At 44.6% G+C, this 18586-nt stretch overlaps 1 protein-coding gene across 4 annotated transcripts in view; it reads right to left on the bottom strand.

Moving 5' to 3' along the window:
• eIF3a (eukaryotic translation initiation factor 3 subunit A) overlaps window positions 1-18426 on the bottom strand; it is a 31676-nt gene extending 13250 nt beyond the window's left edge. For 2 of the 4 annotated variants that reach the window (XM_028317791.1, XM_028317792.1), the window contains exons 1-15: window positions 18221-18409; window positions 17770-17998; window positions 16848-17022; window positions 16467-16655; window positions 15846-15950; window positions 15067-15275; window positions 14039-14205; window positions 12693-12830; window positions 11591-11795; window positions 9579-9678; window positions 8345-8574; window positions 7304-7496; window positions 6644-6748; window positions 5915-6044; window positions 814-1016 (exon numbers count right to left, since the gene is read on the bottom strand). In XM_028317791.1, the coding sequence (XP_028173592.1) occupies window positions 814-1016; window positions 5915-6044; window positions 6644-6748; window positions 7304-7496; window positions 8345-8574; window positions 9579-9678; window positions 11591-11795; window positions 12693-12830; window positions 14039-14205; window positions 15067-15275; window positions 15846-15950; window positions 16467-16655; window positions 16848-17022; window positions 17770-17998; window positions 18221-18269 (2427 nt within the window). In that variant the 5' untranslated portion in view covers window positions 18270-18409. Of the gene's footprint in view, window positions 1-813; window positions 1017-2530; window positions 2661-3226; window positions 3332-5263; window positions 5369-5914; window positions 6045-6643; window positions 6749-7303; window positions 7497-8344; window positions 8575-9578; window positions 9679-11590; window positions 11796-12692; window positions 12831-14038; window positions 14206-15066; window positions 15276-15845; window positions 15951-16466; window positions 16656-16847; window positions 17023-17769; window positions 17999-18220 lie in introns of all 4 variants that reach the window. The other 2 variants (XM_028317793.1, XM_028317794.1) reach the window with 2 other exon arrangements.
• Between the last annotated feature and the right edge of the window lie 160 nt (window positions 18427-18586).

Below are 18586 nucleotides of genomic sequence, written 5' to 3'. Positions count from 1 at the left end.
GTTGTCTGATACAAATGACAGCTAATTTTGTGTGCCAATTTGAAGCGCCACTACGAGTGTTCTGAGAACTAATTTTGACGTGCATTATATGGAGTAACCATAGGAGTAAGCGAAAAAGAAAATCACTAATTTTAGTTCCATGGACACACGTGGTATGGTATGGCCTACAGCGCCAAAATGGCGAAAATCAAATAGGCACAACAATATTATGACAGCAGCCAGTCCAAGAGGTAATTACAACGGTGGGGGTCTCACCTCCTGGCGGCGTTGCTCGCGGCGAGCTTGTCGCGGAAGGAAGCTAGAGGCTGCTAGCGATGGTCCTATTGAGAGCTATAGTGCGGGCTTTACTCCCGACGATGGCCTGGCTATTCAGGAGTTACAGTGGTGGGATTCTCCGTGTCTCACCTCCTGGCGGCGTTGCTCGCGGCGTGCTCGGCGGCGCTCGGCGAGCCGCTTGTCACGCTCGGCGGCGAGCTTGTCGCGGAAGGAGGCTAGAGGCTGGTGCTAGCGATGATCCTATTAAGAGCTATAGTGCGGGCTTTGCTCCTAATCCTAACGTTGCTCTTGGCGGCGGCCTGGCTATTCAGGAATGTTAGGCTAAGAACTCACGGCGCGATTTTCGCCCGTATCGTCTGTAGAGAGCAGATACTTATGTAAAAACTAATGCACAACACCGCAGCCTCGGCGGTTTTCGTCCGCATGCTCTGCGATCGATCGGCGGGCGACCATTTTGTACCAGTGACTCGATTGGCGCGGGTGAAGATCGCGCCGTGAGTTCTTAGTCTTGCAGTAGTGGGATTCTCCGTGTCTCACCTCCTGGCGGCGTTGCTCGCGGCGCGCTCGGCGGCGCTCGGCGAGCCGCTTGTCGCGCTCGGCGGCGAGCTTGTCGCGGAAGGCGGCCAGGCGCTGGTGGTGGGCCGCGCCGCGCTCGGCTTGAAGTCGAGCGATGAACTCGTCTCGGTGCTCGTGCATTCGGGCGAGGCGCGTGGCAGTAGCTACGTCGCGGGAACGCGCCTCTGTGACAATGATTTGATTTTATTTATTAGGTACCCCAACAAATTCATAATTTTTACATACATTTTAACATGGTTAATAGTAAGAGAGCCCACGACCAAAATTTTTGTCTCATAGCAATACGGCCAAAACCGCATCAAATCGATAGATACGATTATCCTGAACTCGAAAATACCAATATCAGACATTTTCCGCGTAGCGTTTGATCTGACCGAATTTTCAAAATTGTCAAAGAATTTTACCGAACTGCATCATAGCAATATGTCTGATTTGCAGACTGTAGTTGAATGATAGTTCTGAGATACCGGAAACATTATTTTCAGACGTTAGTGGTGTAGCGCAAACCCGTAAAATCACCTAAAAATATTAAAAATGAGACAAAAAAATGTCTCATAGCAATACGTCTGAAAATCTTTTTTATTAGTAAATTTTGGTTATTTGATGCGAACAAAACAATTTTCAGACGAAAATGTGAACGCATTAAATTTTGGGACCGTTTTGAAAATGTTAACAAATTTTACCGATCGGTATCATAGCAATATGTCTGAAAATTGTTGGACATAATAAAATAAGTTGTCCACATGTGCAAAAAATTTATATCAGACAAATTAAGTGTAGCACTTTCTCTATCATACAACTTTTTGATACACTTAAAGTGTCTGAAAACAGGTTTTTGGTAATCATGGCAGCAATACGAAAAGTTAAAAAAAATAATTATCCGTATTGCTATGATACAGGTCGGCTAAATTTGTTGACATTTTCAAAAATGCGCACAGGCTATATGCTACGCGCAAAATGTCTGAAAACAAACTTTTTCGTAATACAATTATAAAATCTATGTACATTTTCACTATCAGACGTATTGCTATAATACCGACTGTCTTTTTTTTTTGACACAGCAGAAATGGCCTCCCACTCAGTTGCTACACTTTCGACCGTTACTACACACCTAGTCGGGTTCAGAATCATACAATCTAACGATTTTATAGGGTTTTTGCCGTATTGCTATGACACATGGTTTTGGTCGTGGGCTCTCGTACTATAACACAAGAAACGTAATACAGATTTTATAACGTCCCTGACTACTTGAATAACGATAACGAATTCGAATTCGTCAAAATACAAATCTAGGAAACTATTAGAGAAATCGAATGACGAAACGAGTGCGTAAAATAGTATACAAACAAGTGTAACAAGTTTTTTAACTAATAACTAACGGCTTCAAAAGTTCATAAAATCAAGTTTTACGCTTGCACAGATACAGACAGCAAACACAATTATTTGCCATAAAGAATATTCAAAATCACCGAATTTTTTTTCCCTACGCTCGTATTCACAAACGATGATTGCTTAAGTGAAGCAGCAAATCGAACGCACAGCATTTAATAGAGCTCTGTGAATGGTTCGTGTGTCACCTATGCGTCCACGAGCACTGTGAGACCTTATAGTAATGTTTGTGAATACGGGCGTTAGACAACAAATAAATTGAATTCCAAATATGTAATCGCAAACTGACCGATGAGTTGCTGAATGCGCTCCTTTTCCTGTTGCTCCCAGAAGGCCTTGTCCTGCACCTGCTTTTCTTCCAAACTCTTCTGCAGCAGTGGGATCTCTTCCAGGCGTTTGGCTCTCTCGAAGTAGTCCACCTGGGTTGTACAAACATTTGATTATAGCAATCAACTGGAGGAAACTGAATAGATCACCATCACATAAAAGGATTGATTTTAATGCAATGCAAGTAAATAACAGAGTTCAAAATACACAGGAAATCCAAACGTAAATGGGTAAGGTCCGGTCGCCCGCAGTGAGTGTGAGAGCGCGAGAGCAACATAATTACGCGCGAGCGATAAAGATGGGTAGCTTGGGGTCATTGGACGAAATTCTATGTGCATCCATCGGCAACAGTGTTAACTATCCATTGCCTGTCATGTCGTCTCGTTCTATCGCAAAGAATCGTCATTTGATAAGAGCGAGAGAAAAAACGGAAATGGATAGCTAACAGTGTAGCCGTGTGTAAATAGCTCTTTTCGGTGTATTTTAGATAATTAAATCTGAGAGTTTGGTCAGGAAAATAAAATATGGACATGATGTGACGACGCTTTGACGCGCTCAACAAATTTTAGAATTTAAATATTGATCATAAATATCAAGTTACTTTCTCCAAATAAAACAGTTTTTCTAATATTATCCAGCTTTATTAAGCACCACATACCTTTTTCTCCTGCGACTTGAGCCTGGCCTGCAGCTCGCGGCGTTCCTTCATCAACTCCTCAGCCTCCCTCTGGGCGATAGCTTCGGCGTCCATCTTTTTGATTTCCTGATAAAATAAGACATCTTTGAGTAAAATTCAAAAGGAACATCTTTACTCTTTCATGACATGAATGTAAAGATAAAAAGAGAAATATAAATTTATTAGGCCTCATGTTGTAAATTTATCAAATGGCATAGCATAAAATAATGCATTATGAGTAAAATTTATTTTTGAGCAAGAAAATTAATTCTCTTCGCCGCAGCTTGCCATGGCCCTAAATGACCGCGTTATGTAGGCTCTATGGTAGGTGTACTACTTAAAGTAACAGGAAAGCCCTTGATACAGGCCGTTGCCAACCGAACAATCTGGAAATCATTGGATGCTTATGTTCAGAAATGAACGTCCTGTGACTGAAATGATGATGATATACAACCCAGTCGAGTTAACTGCGCACGTAGCAGCCGTGACGTCACATCGATGCTCTGGTACGGACAGGGCGAAATCGGGGAAGTGTGTGGGCACAGAATAAGTAATAGTACAGGTACAGAAGGATTACCTACTCCGCAAGACGATTTAAATAAATGCGAGTCTTGCTACGACGCGATACAGTGGAATTCAGCTCGCACAGCACTACGTACCTACAATTTTATTCACCTACAAGTTTTGTCTCTTTCTATCGCGTGCCTCTGAACTCTTCTTACGCTGTTAGGGTTGCTGTCTAGTGAAAAAATAATTAATCTACTTATTTGTANGCGGCGCGGGAGCGGCAGGATCTTATGCGTAAAATCAAATAGACCGGTTCTCGAAAACAGCGGCGCGGGAGCGGGCAACGAGCGGGCAGCGCACTCCTTCTTTTGCCCACAATAAATCGAGCGTTAGGAATAAATTTGAATCGAAATAAAATTGTCGCCGTTGTTCAGACATTTCGTTTGCGAATAAAAACAAATATCTCGACAACACAACCCCGAACACAACACTTCGCCGCTAAAGTGCCGCGCGAGCTGCCCGCTTGTTTCGAGAACGGGTCTGCGTTGCCCGCCCGGCTCCCGCCCCGCTGCCCGCTAAACTCGAGGCTGAGGCCTAAGAAGTAAATTTAACCAACAAAAGATAAGCTTCAACATACCTGTTCAGCCGGAGTTGCCTGGAGAATGGCTCCGCCGCAGGCCTCGTCGGCGGCAGAACACCACTCGCCGCCGCCAGCCTCCACGCCGAAGTGCACGCATCTAGACAAAAACAAAGGATTTTAAACTCTTTACATTCATCTATTGACTCTACATTTAATATTTGGTAACTCCAGGCCTCTTCATCTCCATGAGTAGGCATCGAAAACAAAACACGCACGGCGTACTCTCCTATGATGTTTGATTCACGAGCGAGTAGTGACGTTAGCGCAATATAATTACGCGCGAGCGATAAGGATGGGTAACTTGGGGTCATTGGACGAAATTCGGCGGCTCGGCGACCGGACTTTACACCACTCACTTGTTGGCGTGGTCGACGCGGATCTGCATGTCGGGCTCGGGGAGTCTGTGAGGCCACGTCGTTGAGAGCTGAAGTGTATTGCGCTAGCGGAGAGTCTGTGAGGCTACGTCGTTGGGAGCCGAAGTGTATTGCGCTAGCGGGGAGCTTGTGAGGCCACGTAATTGAGAGCTGAAGTGTATTGCGCTAGCGGGGAGTCTGTGAGGCCACGTCGTTGAGAGCTTAAGTGTATTGCGCTATCGGGGAGTCTGTGAGGCCACGTCGTTGAGAGCTGAAGTGTATTGCGCTAGCGGGGAGTCTGTCAGCCTTGTAATTTAGGAACCACTCACTTGTTGGCGTGGTCGACGCGGATCTGCATGTCGTTGTGGCGCACGCAGTCCACCAGCAGCCGCTCGAGGTGGAACAGGTCGTCGGTGGCGGCCAGCTGCAGCAGCCGCGCGAACTGCACGCAGGCGTAGCACTGCGCCACTTGCCGGATGAGACGCACTAGGGCCACGTCGTTGAGGGCCAAGGTGTATNGGTGGGCCGCGCCGCGCTCGGCTTGAAGTCGAGCGATGAACTCGTCTCGGTGCTCGTGCATTCGGGCGAGGCGCGTGGCAGTAGCTACGTCGCGGGAGCGCGCCTCTGTGACAATGATTTGATTTTATTTATTAGGTACCCCAACAAATTCATAATTTTTACATACATTTTAACATGGTTAACACAAGATACGTAATAAAGATTTTATAACGTCCCTGACTACTTGAATAACGATAACGAATTCGAATTCATCAAAATACAAATCTAGGAAACTACTAGAGAAATCGAATGACGAAACGAGTGCGTAAAATAGTATACAAATAAGTGTAACAAGTTTTTTAACTAATTACTATCGGCTTCAAAAGTTCATAAAATCAAGTTTTACGTTTGCACAGATACAGACAGCAAACACAATTATTTGCTATAAAGAATATTCAAAATCACCGAAATTTTTTTTCCTACGCTCGTATTCACAAACGATGATTGCTTAAGTGAAGCAGCAAATCGAACGCACAACATTTAGAGCTCTGTGAAAAGTTCGTGTGTCACCCTGTGTGTCTACGAGCACTGTGAGACCTCATAGTAATGTTTGTAAATACGGGCGTTAGGCAACAAATAAATTGAATTCCAAATATGTAATCGCAAACTGACCGATGAGCTGCTGAATGCGCTCCTTCTCCTGTTGCTCCCAGAAGGCCTTGTCCTGCACCTGTTTTTCTTCCAAACTCTTCTGCAGTAGTGGGATCTCTTCCAGGCGTTTGGCTCTCTCGAAGTAGTCCACCTGGGTTGTACAAACATTTGATTATAGCAATCAACCGGAGGAAACTGAATAGATCACCATCACATAAAAGGATTGTTTTTAATGCAATGTAAGTAAATAACAGAGTTCAAAATACACAGGAAATCCAAACGTAAATGGGTAAAGTCTGGTCGCCCGCAGTGAGTGTGCGGGCGCGACAGCAACATAATTACGCGCGAGCGATAAGGATGGGTAGCTTGGGGTCATTGGACGAAATTCTATGTGCACGGCGACCGGTCTTTAGCTGGAACTGAGGCCCACACTGTACGTACCATCGGCAACAGTGTTAACTATCCATTGCCTGTCATGTCGTCTCGTTCTATCGCAAAGAATCGTCATTTGATAAGAGCGAGAGCAAAAACGGAAATGGATAGCTAACAGTGTAGCCGTGTGTATTCAGTGTATTTTAGATAGTTAAATCTGAGAGTTTGGTCAGGAAAATAAAATATGGACATGATGTGACGACGCTTTGACGCGCTCAACAAATTTTAGAATTTAAATATTGATCATAAATATCAAGTTACTTTCTCCAAATAAAACAGTTTTTCTAATATTATCCAGCTTTATTAAGCACCACATACCTTTTTCTCCTGCGACTTGAGCCTGGCCTGCAGCTCGCGGCGCTCCTTCATCAACTCCTCAGCCTCCCTCTGGGCGATAGCTTCGGCGTCCATCTTTTTGATTTCCTAATAAAGAAAGGTACATTAATATTACAATAAAAAATAAAAAAAACACGTCTTTATTTTATTGTGCGACTTAAAATTTACTTTTAAAACAAAACCTTCACTTAAGCGACTTATCTTTAGCCGTTCATTGAGTCTATGATCATAGTTTAAGATCGAACAACATTACGCAAGCAATAAACTTTTTGAATATGAGATGACATTCCACCAGCTCGCACTAAACTCTTTTAAAATGTGAACAGCTGGGGACTGGAATTCGCTGCCTGCTGCTGTTATTCCCGAACATTATAATCCGGACCTTTTCAAGGCGAGAGTGAATAGGCATTTACAGGGCAGATATTAATATTATGTACCATCCTAGGCTGGATCTCACTTAACACCAGGTGCGATTGTGGTCAAATATTTGCCATGTTAAGTTAAAAAAAAACTTTTGACTAGAACAAACAGTCAAAAGTGATATTGAAGGGCATGGAGGAGGAGGACTGATTTTTGCAGTCATAAGTGGTTTTAATAATGAGTTTTGACTGTAACATAGATAAGTAAGTAAGTATCACAGACCTCCTCATCCAGTTTCTGCAGCATCTTCTTGCCGTGCGCGGTCTGCGAGATATGCGCCATGCGCTCGCGTCGGTGGCGTTCCTTCATGGCGGCGAGCTCGGAAGCATGCTTTCTCTTCTCCCTCTCTTCTCTTTCTTGCTCGAGGCGACGCGCTTCGGCTGCGGCGGCCGCTCGTAGCTGCTCCTCTTGGCGTCTGGAATGAATAGAATAGAAAAATCTTTATTCGACACACTATAAACAAAAATAATAACAGGCTATAAATATAAATAAGTAGTTATTTTGTGCCAAAAAAGCGCCCGCTCAGCATTAATCGAATTAGAGGTTGTTTATAAGGCAAGATCATAAAGTTAATATACCCCGAGAATAGCAGCAACACTGTGCGATAAAAAGAGATGCGCGATGCTGTCGCCGTCACGTCAAACAGAAAAGTTTTTTTAAACTATTTGAAAGTTCGTTAGCACTCATTGGAACGCTGAAAATATGAGTTTTGAGATTTTTTTCAGATTTTGCTTGAGTGAAATGGTGGATGTTTATGAGAAATAGTGCTTCAGAAACGTGGTGACTGGTTCAGTGATTGATTAATGGTACAACACAGTGATATAATCCTGACCACTGACAAGGTTTCGTTTGATAGCTCGCCGAATCCGCTCGACCATGATTAGCGTACTCTCTGGACCACATTCGGACGCGATAGTTTAAAGCCCAGTTTCCACCAAAGCGGAGCCGAGCTGTACGGAGCGAAGACAAGAAGTGGAAAATTAAATCTGACTGATTGGTGGAAACCGGGCTTAAGGCGATTATCACACTGCGCCGCGCTCCGCGTGATTTCATATAAAAAATCCCGCGCGCAGACGCGTTTTAAGTGTGTAGTGCCGCGCGTGTTTTCTATACAAACTGAGATACTTGCATACAATAATTAAATCTGTCGTCACGCGTACCGTGGCGGAGCGCGGCGCAGTGTGATAATCGCCTAACTCGCTCGACCATATTCGGACGTGCTCGCCGAACTCGGTCACGTTCGTCTGCGCTCGCCGAACCCACCTGAGCTCCTCCTCCTCGCGCACAGTATTCAGCCTTTCAATATACTCCTTGCGCTCCTCGATGATCTTGTGGCGTTGCAACACGCGCGCGTGCTCAGCGTGCTTGTTCTCGTGGTAGTGCTGCACCATGTGCGCGCGAGCACGCTCCCGGGCCGCGCGTTGGCGCTCCGGGAATAGTGTTGTGACCGCCCGGGATAGGACCTCGGCGGCGCGGACTAGCTGCTCGCGGACCTGCGATTGAAATATGGTTTTTGAAACTGTAGGTATTGAAACACAAGCTTTCACACACACTTATTATTTAAAACAGTCATTTGCAGTTTCTTACTTATGAAAATTTTGTCTGTCTGACGACATAATATCAGATTAGGCTGGTTTACCTTTAGTGTCACGCGGACCGTCCGGTGCGGACCCGCTCCGCACGGCCGATCTATATGAACTTCTAGGGAGCGTTTTAGAGTAATGCGGTCCGGAGGAACCGCTCCGCTCCCAGTTCATACAGATCGGCTGTGCGCAGCGATCCGCACTGACAGTCCGTGTGACACTAAAACCAGCCTTAATGATCGCCCGTTTCCCATATTCAATTCTTGTCCAATTCCGGATCTGTTTTCAATCAAATACCCATAATTTTTGTCGCGGTTACACTTTAACAATATTTAAATAGCCTTATAAACCCTTTAAGTTCAGAATGTCACATCGTAAAAAATATATTTTTGACCAAAAACATATTGAAATTTGTCAGATGACGGACGGGTTTGGATTAGGACTGAATATAGAAAACCAGCATTAGTCTGTATCTTGCGACATCAGGTTAATGACTTTAAGGCCTCAGCCTAGAGTTTAGCGGGCAGCGGGGCGGGAGCGGCGGCGGCGCGGGAGCGGCAGGATCTTATGCGTAAAATCAAATAGACCGGTTCTCGAAAACAGCGGCGCGGGAGCGGGCAACGAGCGGGCAGCGCACTCCTTCTTTTGCCCACAATAAATCGAGCGTTAGGAATAAATTTGAATCGAAATAAAATTGTCGCCGTTGTTCAGACATTTCGTTTGCGAATAAAAACAAATATCTCGACAACACAACCCCGAACACAACACTTCGCCGCTAAAGTGCCGCGCGAGCTGCCCGCTTGTTTCGAGAACGGGTCTGCGTTGCCCGCCCGGCTCCCGCCCCGCTGCCCGCTAAACTCGAGGCTGAGGCCTAAGAAGTAAATTTAACCAACAAAAGATAAGCTTCAACATACCTGTTCAGCCGGAGTTGCCTGGAGAATGGCTCCGCCGCAGGCCTCGTCGGCGGCAGAACACCACTCGCCGCCGCCAGCCTCCACGCCGAAGTGCACGCATCTAGACAAAAACAAAGGATTTTAAACTCTTTACATTCATCTATTGACTCTACATTTAATATTTGGTAACTCCAGGCCTCTTCATCTCCATGAGTAGGCATCGAAAACAAAACACGCACGGCGTACTCTCCTATGATGTTTGATTCACGAGCGAGTAGTGACGTTAGCGCAATATAATTACGCGCGAGCGATAAGGATGGGTAACTTGGGGTCATTGGACGAAATTCGGCGGCTCGGCGACCGGACTTTACACCACTCACTTGTTGGCGTGGTCGACGCGGATCTGCATGTCGGGCTCGGGGAGTCTGTGAGGCCACGTCGTTGAGAGCTGAAGTGTATTGCGCTAGCGGGGAGTCTGTGAGGCCACGTCGTTGAGAGCTGAAGTGTATTGCGCTAGCGGGGAGTCTGTGAGGCCACGTCGTTGATGGCTGCAGTGTATTGCGCTAGCGGGGAGTCTGTGAGGCCACGTCGTTGAGAGCCGAAGTGTATTGCGCTAGCGGGAAGTCTGTGAGGCCACATCGTTGAGAGCTGAAGTGTATTGCGCTAGTAGGGAGTCTGTGAGGCCACGTCGTTAATGGCTGCAGTCTATGACGCTAGTAGGGAGTCTGTGAGGCAACATCATTGATAGCTGAAGTATATTGCGCTAGCGGGGAATCTGTGACGCCACGTCATATTGCGCTAGCGGGGAGTCTGTGAGGCTTGTAATTTAGGAACCACTCACTTGTTGGCGTGGTCGACGCGGATCTGCATGTCGTTGTGGCGCACGCAGTCCACCAGCAGCCGCTCGAGGTGGAACAGGTCGTCGGTGGCGGCCAGCTGCAGCAGCCGCGCGAACTGCACGCAGGCGTAGCACTGCGCCACTTGCCGGATGAGACGCACTAGGGCCACGTCGTTGAGGGCCGAGGTGTATCGCTAGCGGGGAGTCTGTGAGGCCACGTCGTTGATGGCTGCGGTCTATTGCGCTAGCGGGGAGTCTGTGAGACTACGTCGTTGAGAGCTGAAGTGTATTGCGCTAGCGGGGAGTCTGTGAGGCCACGTCGTTGAGAGCTGAAGTGTATTGCGCTAGTAGGGAGTCTGTGAGGCCACGTCGTTGATGGCTGCGGTCTATTGCGCTAGCGGGGAGTCTGTGAGGCTACGTCGTTGAGAGCTGAAGTGTATTGCGCTAGCGGGGAGTCTGTGAGGCCACGTCGTTGAGAGCTGAAGTGTATTGCGCTAGCGGGGAGTCTGTGAGGCCACGTCGTTGAGAGCTGAAGTGTATTGCGCTAGCGGGGAGTCTGTGAGGCCACGTCGTTGAGAGCTGAAGTGTATTGCGCTAGCGGGGAGTCTGTGAGGCCACGTCGTTGAGAGCTGAAGTGTATTGCGCTAGCGGGGAGTCTGTGAGGCCACGTCGTTGAGAGCTGAAGTGTATTGCGCTAGCGGGGAGTCTGTGAGGCCACGTCGTTGAGAGCTGAAGTGTATTGCGCTAGCGGGGAGTCTGTGAGGCCACGTCGTTGAGAGCTGAAGTGTATTGCGCTAGCGGGGAGTCTGTGAGGCCACGTCGTTGAGAGCTGAAGTGTATTGCGCTAGCGGGGAGTCTGTGAGGCCACGTCGTTGAGAGCTGAAGTGTATTGCGCTAGCGGGGAGTCTGTGAGGCCACGTCGTTGAGAGCTGAAGTGTATTGCGCTAGCGGGGAGTCTGTGAGGCCACGTCGTTGAGAGCTGAAGTGTATTGCGCTAGCGGGGAGTCTGTGAGGCCACGTCGTTGAGAGCTGAAGTGTATTGCGCTAGCGGGGAGTCTGTGAGGCCACGTCGTTGAGAGCTGAAGTGTATTGCGCTAGCGGGGAGTCTGTGAGGCCACGTCGTTGTGCCTCGTGTAACTCCCGCCCTACTCGCTTGCTGTCTTGGTCTACTTGTGCTTCTAACTCCACCACTCACTTGTTGGCGTGGTCGACGCGGATCTGCATGTCGTTGTGGCGCACGCAGTCCACCAGCAGCCGCTCGAGGTGGAACAGGTCGTCGGTGGCGGCCAGCTGCAGCAGCCGCGCGAACTGCACGCAGGCGTAGCACTGCGCCACTTGCCGGATGAGACGCACTAGGGCCACGTCGTTGAGGGCCGAGGTGTATTGGGCCAGCGGGGAGTCTGTAAGGTTCAAATACTAGGTTAGAACATTAGTGAAGCGAGGATGTGTAGCGAACCTGTAAAGCTAAGAACTCACGACGCGATTTCACCCACGGCGGTTGTGGAATTGCGGCTTTATTTCAATACTCACTTGAACGGTTCTTTGGGCGGTTATTCTAAGAACTCACGTGTAGCTAGCGAGCGGGACCCGATTACAATCACGCCCGCTGCGGGCGAAAACCGCGTCGTGAGTTTGGGCATTAGTTTTTACGTAAGTACTATCTGCATTATACAGAATCTGCGGGCCCGCAACCGCCGCGGGCGCGGGTGAAAATCCCGCCATGAGTTCTTAGCCTAAGACAGTGTGGCTATTTCCATCAAGAGATGTGAGGAGAGGTAAGTGAAGCGATTCTATTGGTTCTTGACAAACATCTTTCGCTATCTTTGGTGGAAACGAAGCCTAAACCGGCCTACAATGCGAATTGAAATCAAACACAAAAAGATCCTACAACAAAAATACTTCACTGATCTAAATTTTAAATGATACTGATTATCATGCGCCACACCTTAAGGTATTCAACTTGATAAATAGACACATAAAATGAACTTCTTTTTATTTGTCTTGCCACTTTGTTTAAAACCTATTTGGCCCATGACGATCTCGTAATTTTCAATCTTCAATTGGCGCCGAGAGTTAACTTTCGGGACTATTCCCACCTCTTGTTCCCACCACTGCAACTCCTGTGTAGCCAGGATCTACGGCTTGACCGCCATAAAAACCCAACCAATGAAGGCCAAGTTTGTCCCGGGGGAAAGTTAAACTGTCATAGGACCCGCAATGAAATTAATCAGAAGAACATAGGAGGAGTTCGAAATTAAAGTTTTACTGACCCGAGAACTAACTGCTGGAATACTTACTGGGCTCCTCCTGCAGAGACTTGATGACGCCCTTGACGTTGTGGCAGATGGCTAACGGGTCGAACTCCACTTCCAACCACGAATACAGCTGCTGAAGCTGCGGCGACGCTAGCGCCACCACGTTGAGGCGAACCACGTCTGAAACAGGTTGGAAGTTAGTTTGTTTCTGGATTACCAGGCATATCTGGTGAAAGTAACACGTTGAGGAAAAAGAATACGCGTTTTTAGAGCAACAGTTACTGTTGCCCAATTGTGTCAAGATCATTTTACCGAGTCGCAATGAGGGTTTTCGCGAATGAAAAATCCGCCAGATGGCAATACGTAGACGCGAGGTCCAAATGCTGCATGATTGGTTATTTTTGACATGACATTGACAGATATGTCAAAATCCACCAATCACGCAGCAGTCAGACCCCACATCCACGTCCCGCCATCTAGCGGATCTTTCATTCGCGAAAACCCTCATTCGAAGGTGCCTTATTCGATCTCTGTAGACGGGACTATTGGAGTAAATCAACTTTCTAACACAAGCAAATAATTAACTAACTTATTGGAGGTATTAACAGAGTTAGTTGTAACTATTTCTGCAAGTCCACTATTAATGTATTTTGCATAGTAAACTGTTGCTTAAGACATCTACACCACTTTAGAAATCATTAAAATTTGGTCCTATGCCAAAGCTTAAATTACTTACCAAATTATAGAAAAATAAATCATAGTCTAAAGGTAACTGCTGCTACAAAACAGATTATATGGGCCTTATGCCCATTTTCACCATCAATCCCTAATTTTTAAGTGATCCCTATGGTAACACATAACAGGAATTTTGTTTTCAAAGGGGTCACTTAAAAATTAGGGATTGATGGTGAAAACGGGCATTACTTGCATAATTTTATCGCACTTTTAGCCATATAGGTGTAAATGTAACATATTATAAAACACAAACTGTTGAATTCTGACAATCTGTCGCGTCATTATGATAATGCTTTTCCTCTAAGGCCTACCATCTCATAACAATGGAGCTGTTAGAAATGGGATTTAATTTAGAGGATCAAATCAAAATACCACTTAGCAAGCTGAAGTGGCAATGGGCAGGGCACATAGTACGCAGAACTGACGGCCGATGGGGCAGCAAGGTTCTGGAGTGGAGGCCGCGTACCGGAAAACGCAGCGTGGGACGTTCACCTACAAGATGGACCGACCACATCGTAAAGGTAGCGGGGAAGCGCTGGACGCAGGCCGCTACCAACCGGGTAACATGGAAAGCATTGGAGGCCTATGTTCAGCAGTGGACATCCTATAGCTGAAATGATGATGATCAAATCAAAAAAGCAAGAAAGCCTTACCCTTCAGCAAGCTGGTGCGAGTCGGTGGTTGAGCCAGCCCCAACAATACAGCCAGTCGTTGAGCTTTCTCGACTGGACTCTTGTCGGTTTCGACGAAGCGGTCAAACTCAGGATGCAGCGACGGCAGCGGCACTGATAGCACTGCTACCAACACTCGGCAAGCCATCCTGAGGAACAGGCATAATGGTAAATTGTAGTTCCTAACGGCTACCTAAGTAAACTCCGACAAACGTTATAGATGACCCACGCTGAACTGTCCCGCCAAACTCAATGACAGGGGGGCGCTACCATCGTTCAACTTTATGGTTTCCAACATGGCAAAAATCGGAACCAGCGATTCGGTATTGACGGTGGCGCCCCGCTGTCAATGTCATCGATAGGACAGTATTTTGGAACTATACTTCGACATTACGTTACTCTGACATTTCTGAATATCGACATGACTTTACTTCGATACTAAACTACTCCGATAAAGGATATTCGCCTTGGTCTAAGTAGTGTAGTGTCGAAGTCATGTCGATATTCAGTAGTGTCGGAGTAACGTAATATCGAAGTAACGTTTGTCGGAGTTCAGTTTTTGAGCCGTTCCTAACTTTTGTGTCCAAATTAATATTAAAATGCCAGTGACTGTCTCTCAGTCTGTTATCTTGCGGGCGCGGGCGTAAGCTTAGATGAAATCATTGTCAACTTTGAGCCTCTATCTATGAAGCATGTTATTTTGCATTATATTTTTTTGAAATATTTATTACTAAAAATTGTGTAAGTCATAATGAAATGATAAAAATTTGAGCACTAGAATTCTCTAGAAAGAATCTAGAAATTGCGCCTTGCACACTCTTACCGAATTCACAAACGATGCTTGCTTAAGTGAAGCAGAAAATCGAACGAACAGTGTTGAATAGAGCTCTGTGATTGGTTCGTGTGTGACCCTATGCGTCCACGCGCACTGTGAGACCTCATATGAATGTTTGTGAATACGGGCGTTAATTACAGTGTAAAAACAGTAAAAGGACAAAAATGTTTCTTACTTCTGCAACTCCTCTTGCGTGATGTTCTTCTTCATCTCCCTGGACAGCTGGAACAGCTTAAGGAGAGCAGCGGCATGGAACAAGCAGTGGCCAGCCTTCCAGAAGACCAGCGCCAGCTTGCCGTAGTAGTTGGCCATGGTCTTTGCCACCGGAGTCTTTTTAGACATGTTCATGAGGTTGTGGATGTCCTCAATGGCTTTGTAGGCTTCCTGGATAGTGAAATAATACATTTTTATTCTGGTTCTACGAAGTCCCAGTAGCACTACAACCGGTAACAATCTATTGTGATCGATTCTATTTTCCTTACAGTTCGCCTCAGATTCCTGCATCCATTAGATAGTGCAGTATCTGACACACAGGTAATTATTGGTGTAGGTTGATAGCAATGAAGTAGATTTTGTTTTTGACAGTCATTATTGTACTTTATTGCCTTTTGTTAAGGCTTAATAACAATAAGAAATTTTAAGTTTCTTTCAATTAAAGGACAATGCTCTTTCACTACCACATTACACTTCACGTCACACATTCAGTCTCATTTATTATTCATTCCTCATTGAAATTACAATAAAATGCAGAATAAAAAGTAGGGGACAAAATATCTCTAAATAAACATGACTTACAATGCCCTACCAACATAACATTAAACATTTTTTTCAATAAATATCTTTCGACATTGACTTGTTTCTGCACCATAATCCACATCAAACTTTAAAAGGCCTATTTATTAGGAGATCTAACATAATAATCTTTCTTATTATGGTTCTAAAGACAATACATACCTGCCACAATTCCATCTGGATAGCGCTGTCCAGCTGGAAAAGTCTGGTTTCCAGATTGAGCTGCTGAGTCTCAGGCTTGGAGATGCTCACATTTCCAGTTTGCACCTGTACACATAAACAATTTAGAATTAGCAAGTGTTTTAAGACAATTAAAAGCACTTTAGGCAATTGTAGGACATCCACAGCTGGAGAAAGGCCTCCCCAAGGATTTCTACAATAATTATTGCTTCTCGCAACCATCAACACATTGTCATTTCACCCAGTGAAAGCCTGTCCATCAACTGCTGCTTGTCCTGCTTTTAATACTCGCATCAAACAAATACTTTTCTTTCTTTCAACAAGAAATCAAGTAACTTCTGCTACATAACAGATTCCAGAGTCTTAGCTGTCCAATTTTCAAGCTCTCTTAGCCATGTACTGGTAAATGTATCATATTATAAAACACAAACTGTTGATTTTCGACAGTCTGTCGCGTCAATATGATACTATTATTTTCCTCTAAGGCCTACCATCTCGTAACAATGGATATGTTAGAAATGGGATTTAATTTAGAGGTTCAAAACGTTACAACAACAGTCTTGATTATCTAAATACTAATAGGCTAGGCTAATGACTACTTACGGTTGGCTTGCAAATATCCTCCAGATGTTTACGCAGCTTATCACAAAGCTTCCTGAACTCCGTCTTACGGGAATACTTCAGACAGAACTGGAAGGCCATGCGAGCGATGTCATGGTACAAAGTCTCCACATGAGCGTTCGTTCGGAGCAGCTCTAGGCATTGACAATAGGACTCCCAGAGGAATTTCACCTGTAAGATTGAGATAATTAATTATTTGAGCAACTTTATTACTTAATTTATGGTGTAGTACAGTCGACAGCACATCAGAATACATTTTATGGCAAAATAGCATCTAATGCAACTACTTATGAAGCTAGAATGTTAAGTTTGATGTGCTGTTGTACGTACGTCGAATCTCACCAACACCGTGGTCTTACTTACCCATGGAGTAAGAATAGTTCTATCGGATCGATCTTGAGCGTCTTCACCAGATACAGCACTGAGGAGTATACTTTCCGGAGTGGCTAGGTTATCCAAGTCATCGGTTTCGATGACAGCCTGCGTGGACTGTGCTCTGGCTGCTTCAGTCCGCTCCTCAGCCATTCGTAAATAACCTCTGTGTATTCAAATGTAACATTTTAACAACTAGAAGGTAAGAGAGGGTTTAAAAATCGGTTTTACATGATTTGGAGCCTTTAACCTTTAGTGCAAGTGTAACTAATTGTTTTTCATAACAAAAAAAAAGATACTTATTATTTTCTTTATTGCAGTGTTGGAATTCGTACTATAATTATAGTATTTGTACTATTATTTCATAGTAAATACTATATACTATCCTAATTACGAGATAGTACGAGATAATACTATATTATTTTATTCCGTTCCATTTACCCTTTTTTGAAGCTAAAATTTTACATTTGGCAACTTATTTAAGAGGAAATTGCTGAAATGGTATCAACATTCCATAGACAATATACTATTCTCAACCATTCTTAAGATTCTTATTTTTATAAATACTTTTTGCTATGAGAACTGGACCAATAACATTTTAATTAAAGGTTTCTTTATTCAATTAAACTTTATTATTTCATTTAAATCCCTATTTACCTAACGTACTATATTTTTCAAGAAATACTATCTTTTTATCTTCCATAGACAATAATTTTCGAAGAGCGCAATTCCAACACTGCTTTATTGTTTAATATGGGTAAAAAATTTTGTGCACAGGAACAAATATTTTATCAATAATCATAGCTTTAGCAAAAAATAAGGGTGTAAGATCTTATTGCTGAATGGTTTCAGAACTCTGGTTTAGGAATTGAAATCTTGTTTATTTATTTACAAAATACATCAAGTAAATTACCTTATGACTTGCTCTAAAGACCCAACATTCACGGACTGGAACATGTTTCGATACTGGAACAAGCCTTCCTTCGCAATATGGGACTTGCGAAGGTCCACGCAAAGCTCCAAATACTTGAACATGATCGGTTCCAACACCGATTCTGACCAGTTGTAGGCCCATTTCTTGTTACGGAACACCTCTTGCAAGGTGTCCAAAGCCCGTGCGGGCTTGTCCAAGTCCATAAATTCTGTTGATAAGGAAAATTACTGAAGGACATATTGGTTGGGTTATGATTTTACGTAATTTTTAATGAGGCTTCAACATATGAAATAATCTTTGAAATACACAAATTTGATACACTATTCCTTCATTGTTATCTCTAGAGCTCAAGAATATGAAATAAAGCAAAGTAAAAGTCATCCTGCAAGCATGCAACGTGGTAATATGTGTAAATCAGATGTGTACTAACCACTGGCCCGTTTGAGGGCATTTTCCGGTCTTTGACCGTATCGTGCCATGGTTTTAGTTGTTTATTCACTTCATCAACACAAATTTAGCAATAAATATTGCCGTGTAGAAGAATAAAACACAAATTATTCGTCCACCCGGTCTGTCAAGCGACAGAAAATTTCAAAATGGCCGACGTCGATGTGGGCGAGCCGCGAGCTTGCTTGACAGATAAGACCGAACGTGACGTCGAAATGAATGAACGATTATTAGTGTTGTACCTATTTTCTCTATTCGCTTCAGCGGGACAGGCGAAAAAAAAGTAATTAAATTATCGATAATAATTCTATTGATTAAAATCAATTAAATTATCGATAATCGTATTATC

This window comes from Ostrinia furnacalis, unplaced genomic scaffold, assembly GCF_004193835.3.
Source record: "Ostrinia furnacalis isolate ACB-3 unplaced genomic scaffold, ASM419383v2 OfSCF6470, whole genome shotgun sequence".
Classification (NCBI taxonomy): domain Eukaryota; kingdom Metazoa; phylum Arthropoda; class Insecta; order Lepidoptera; family Crambidae; genus Ostrinia; species Ostrinia furnacalis.
The sequence above is the reverse complement of the archived record's forward strand: the minus strand, read 5'-3'. Positions and strand labels throughout refer to the sequence as shown.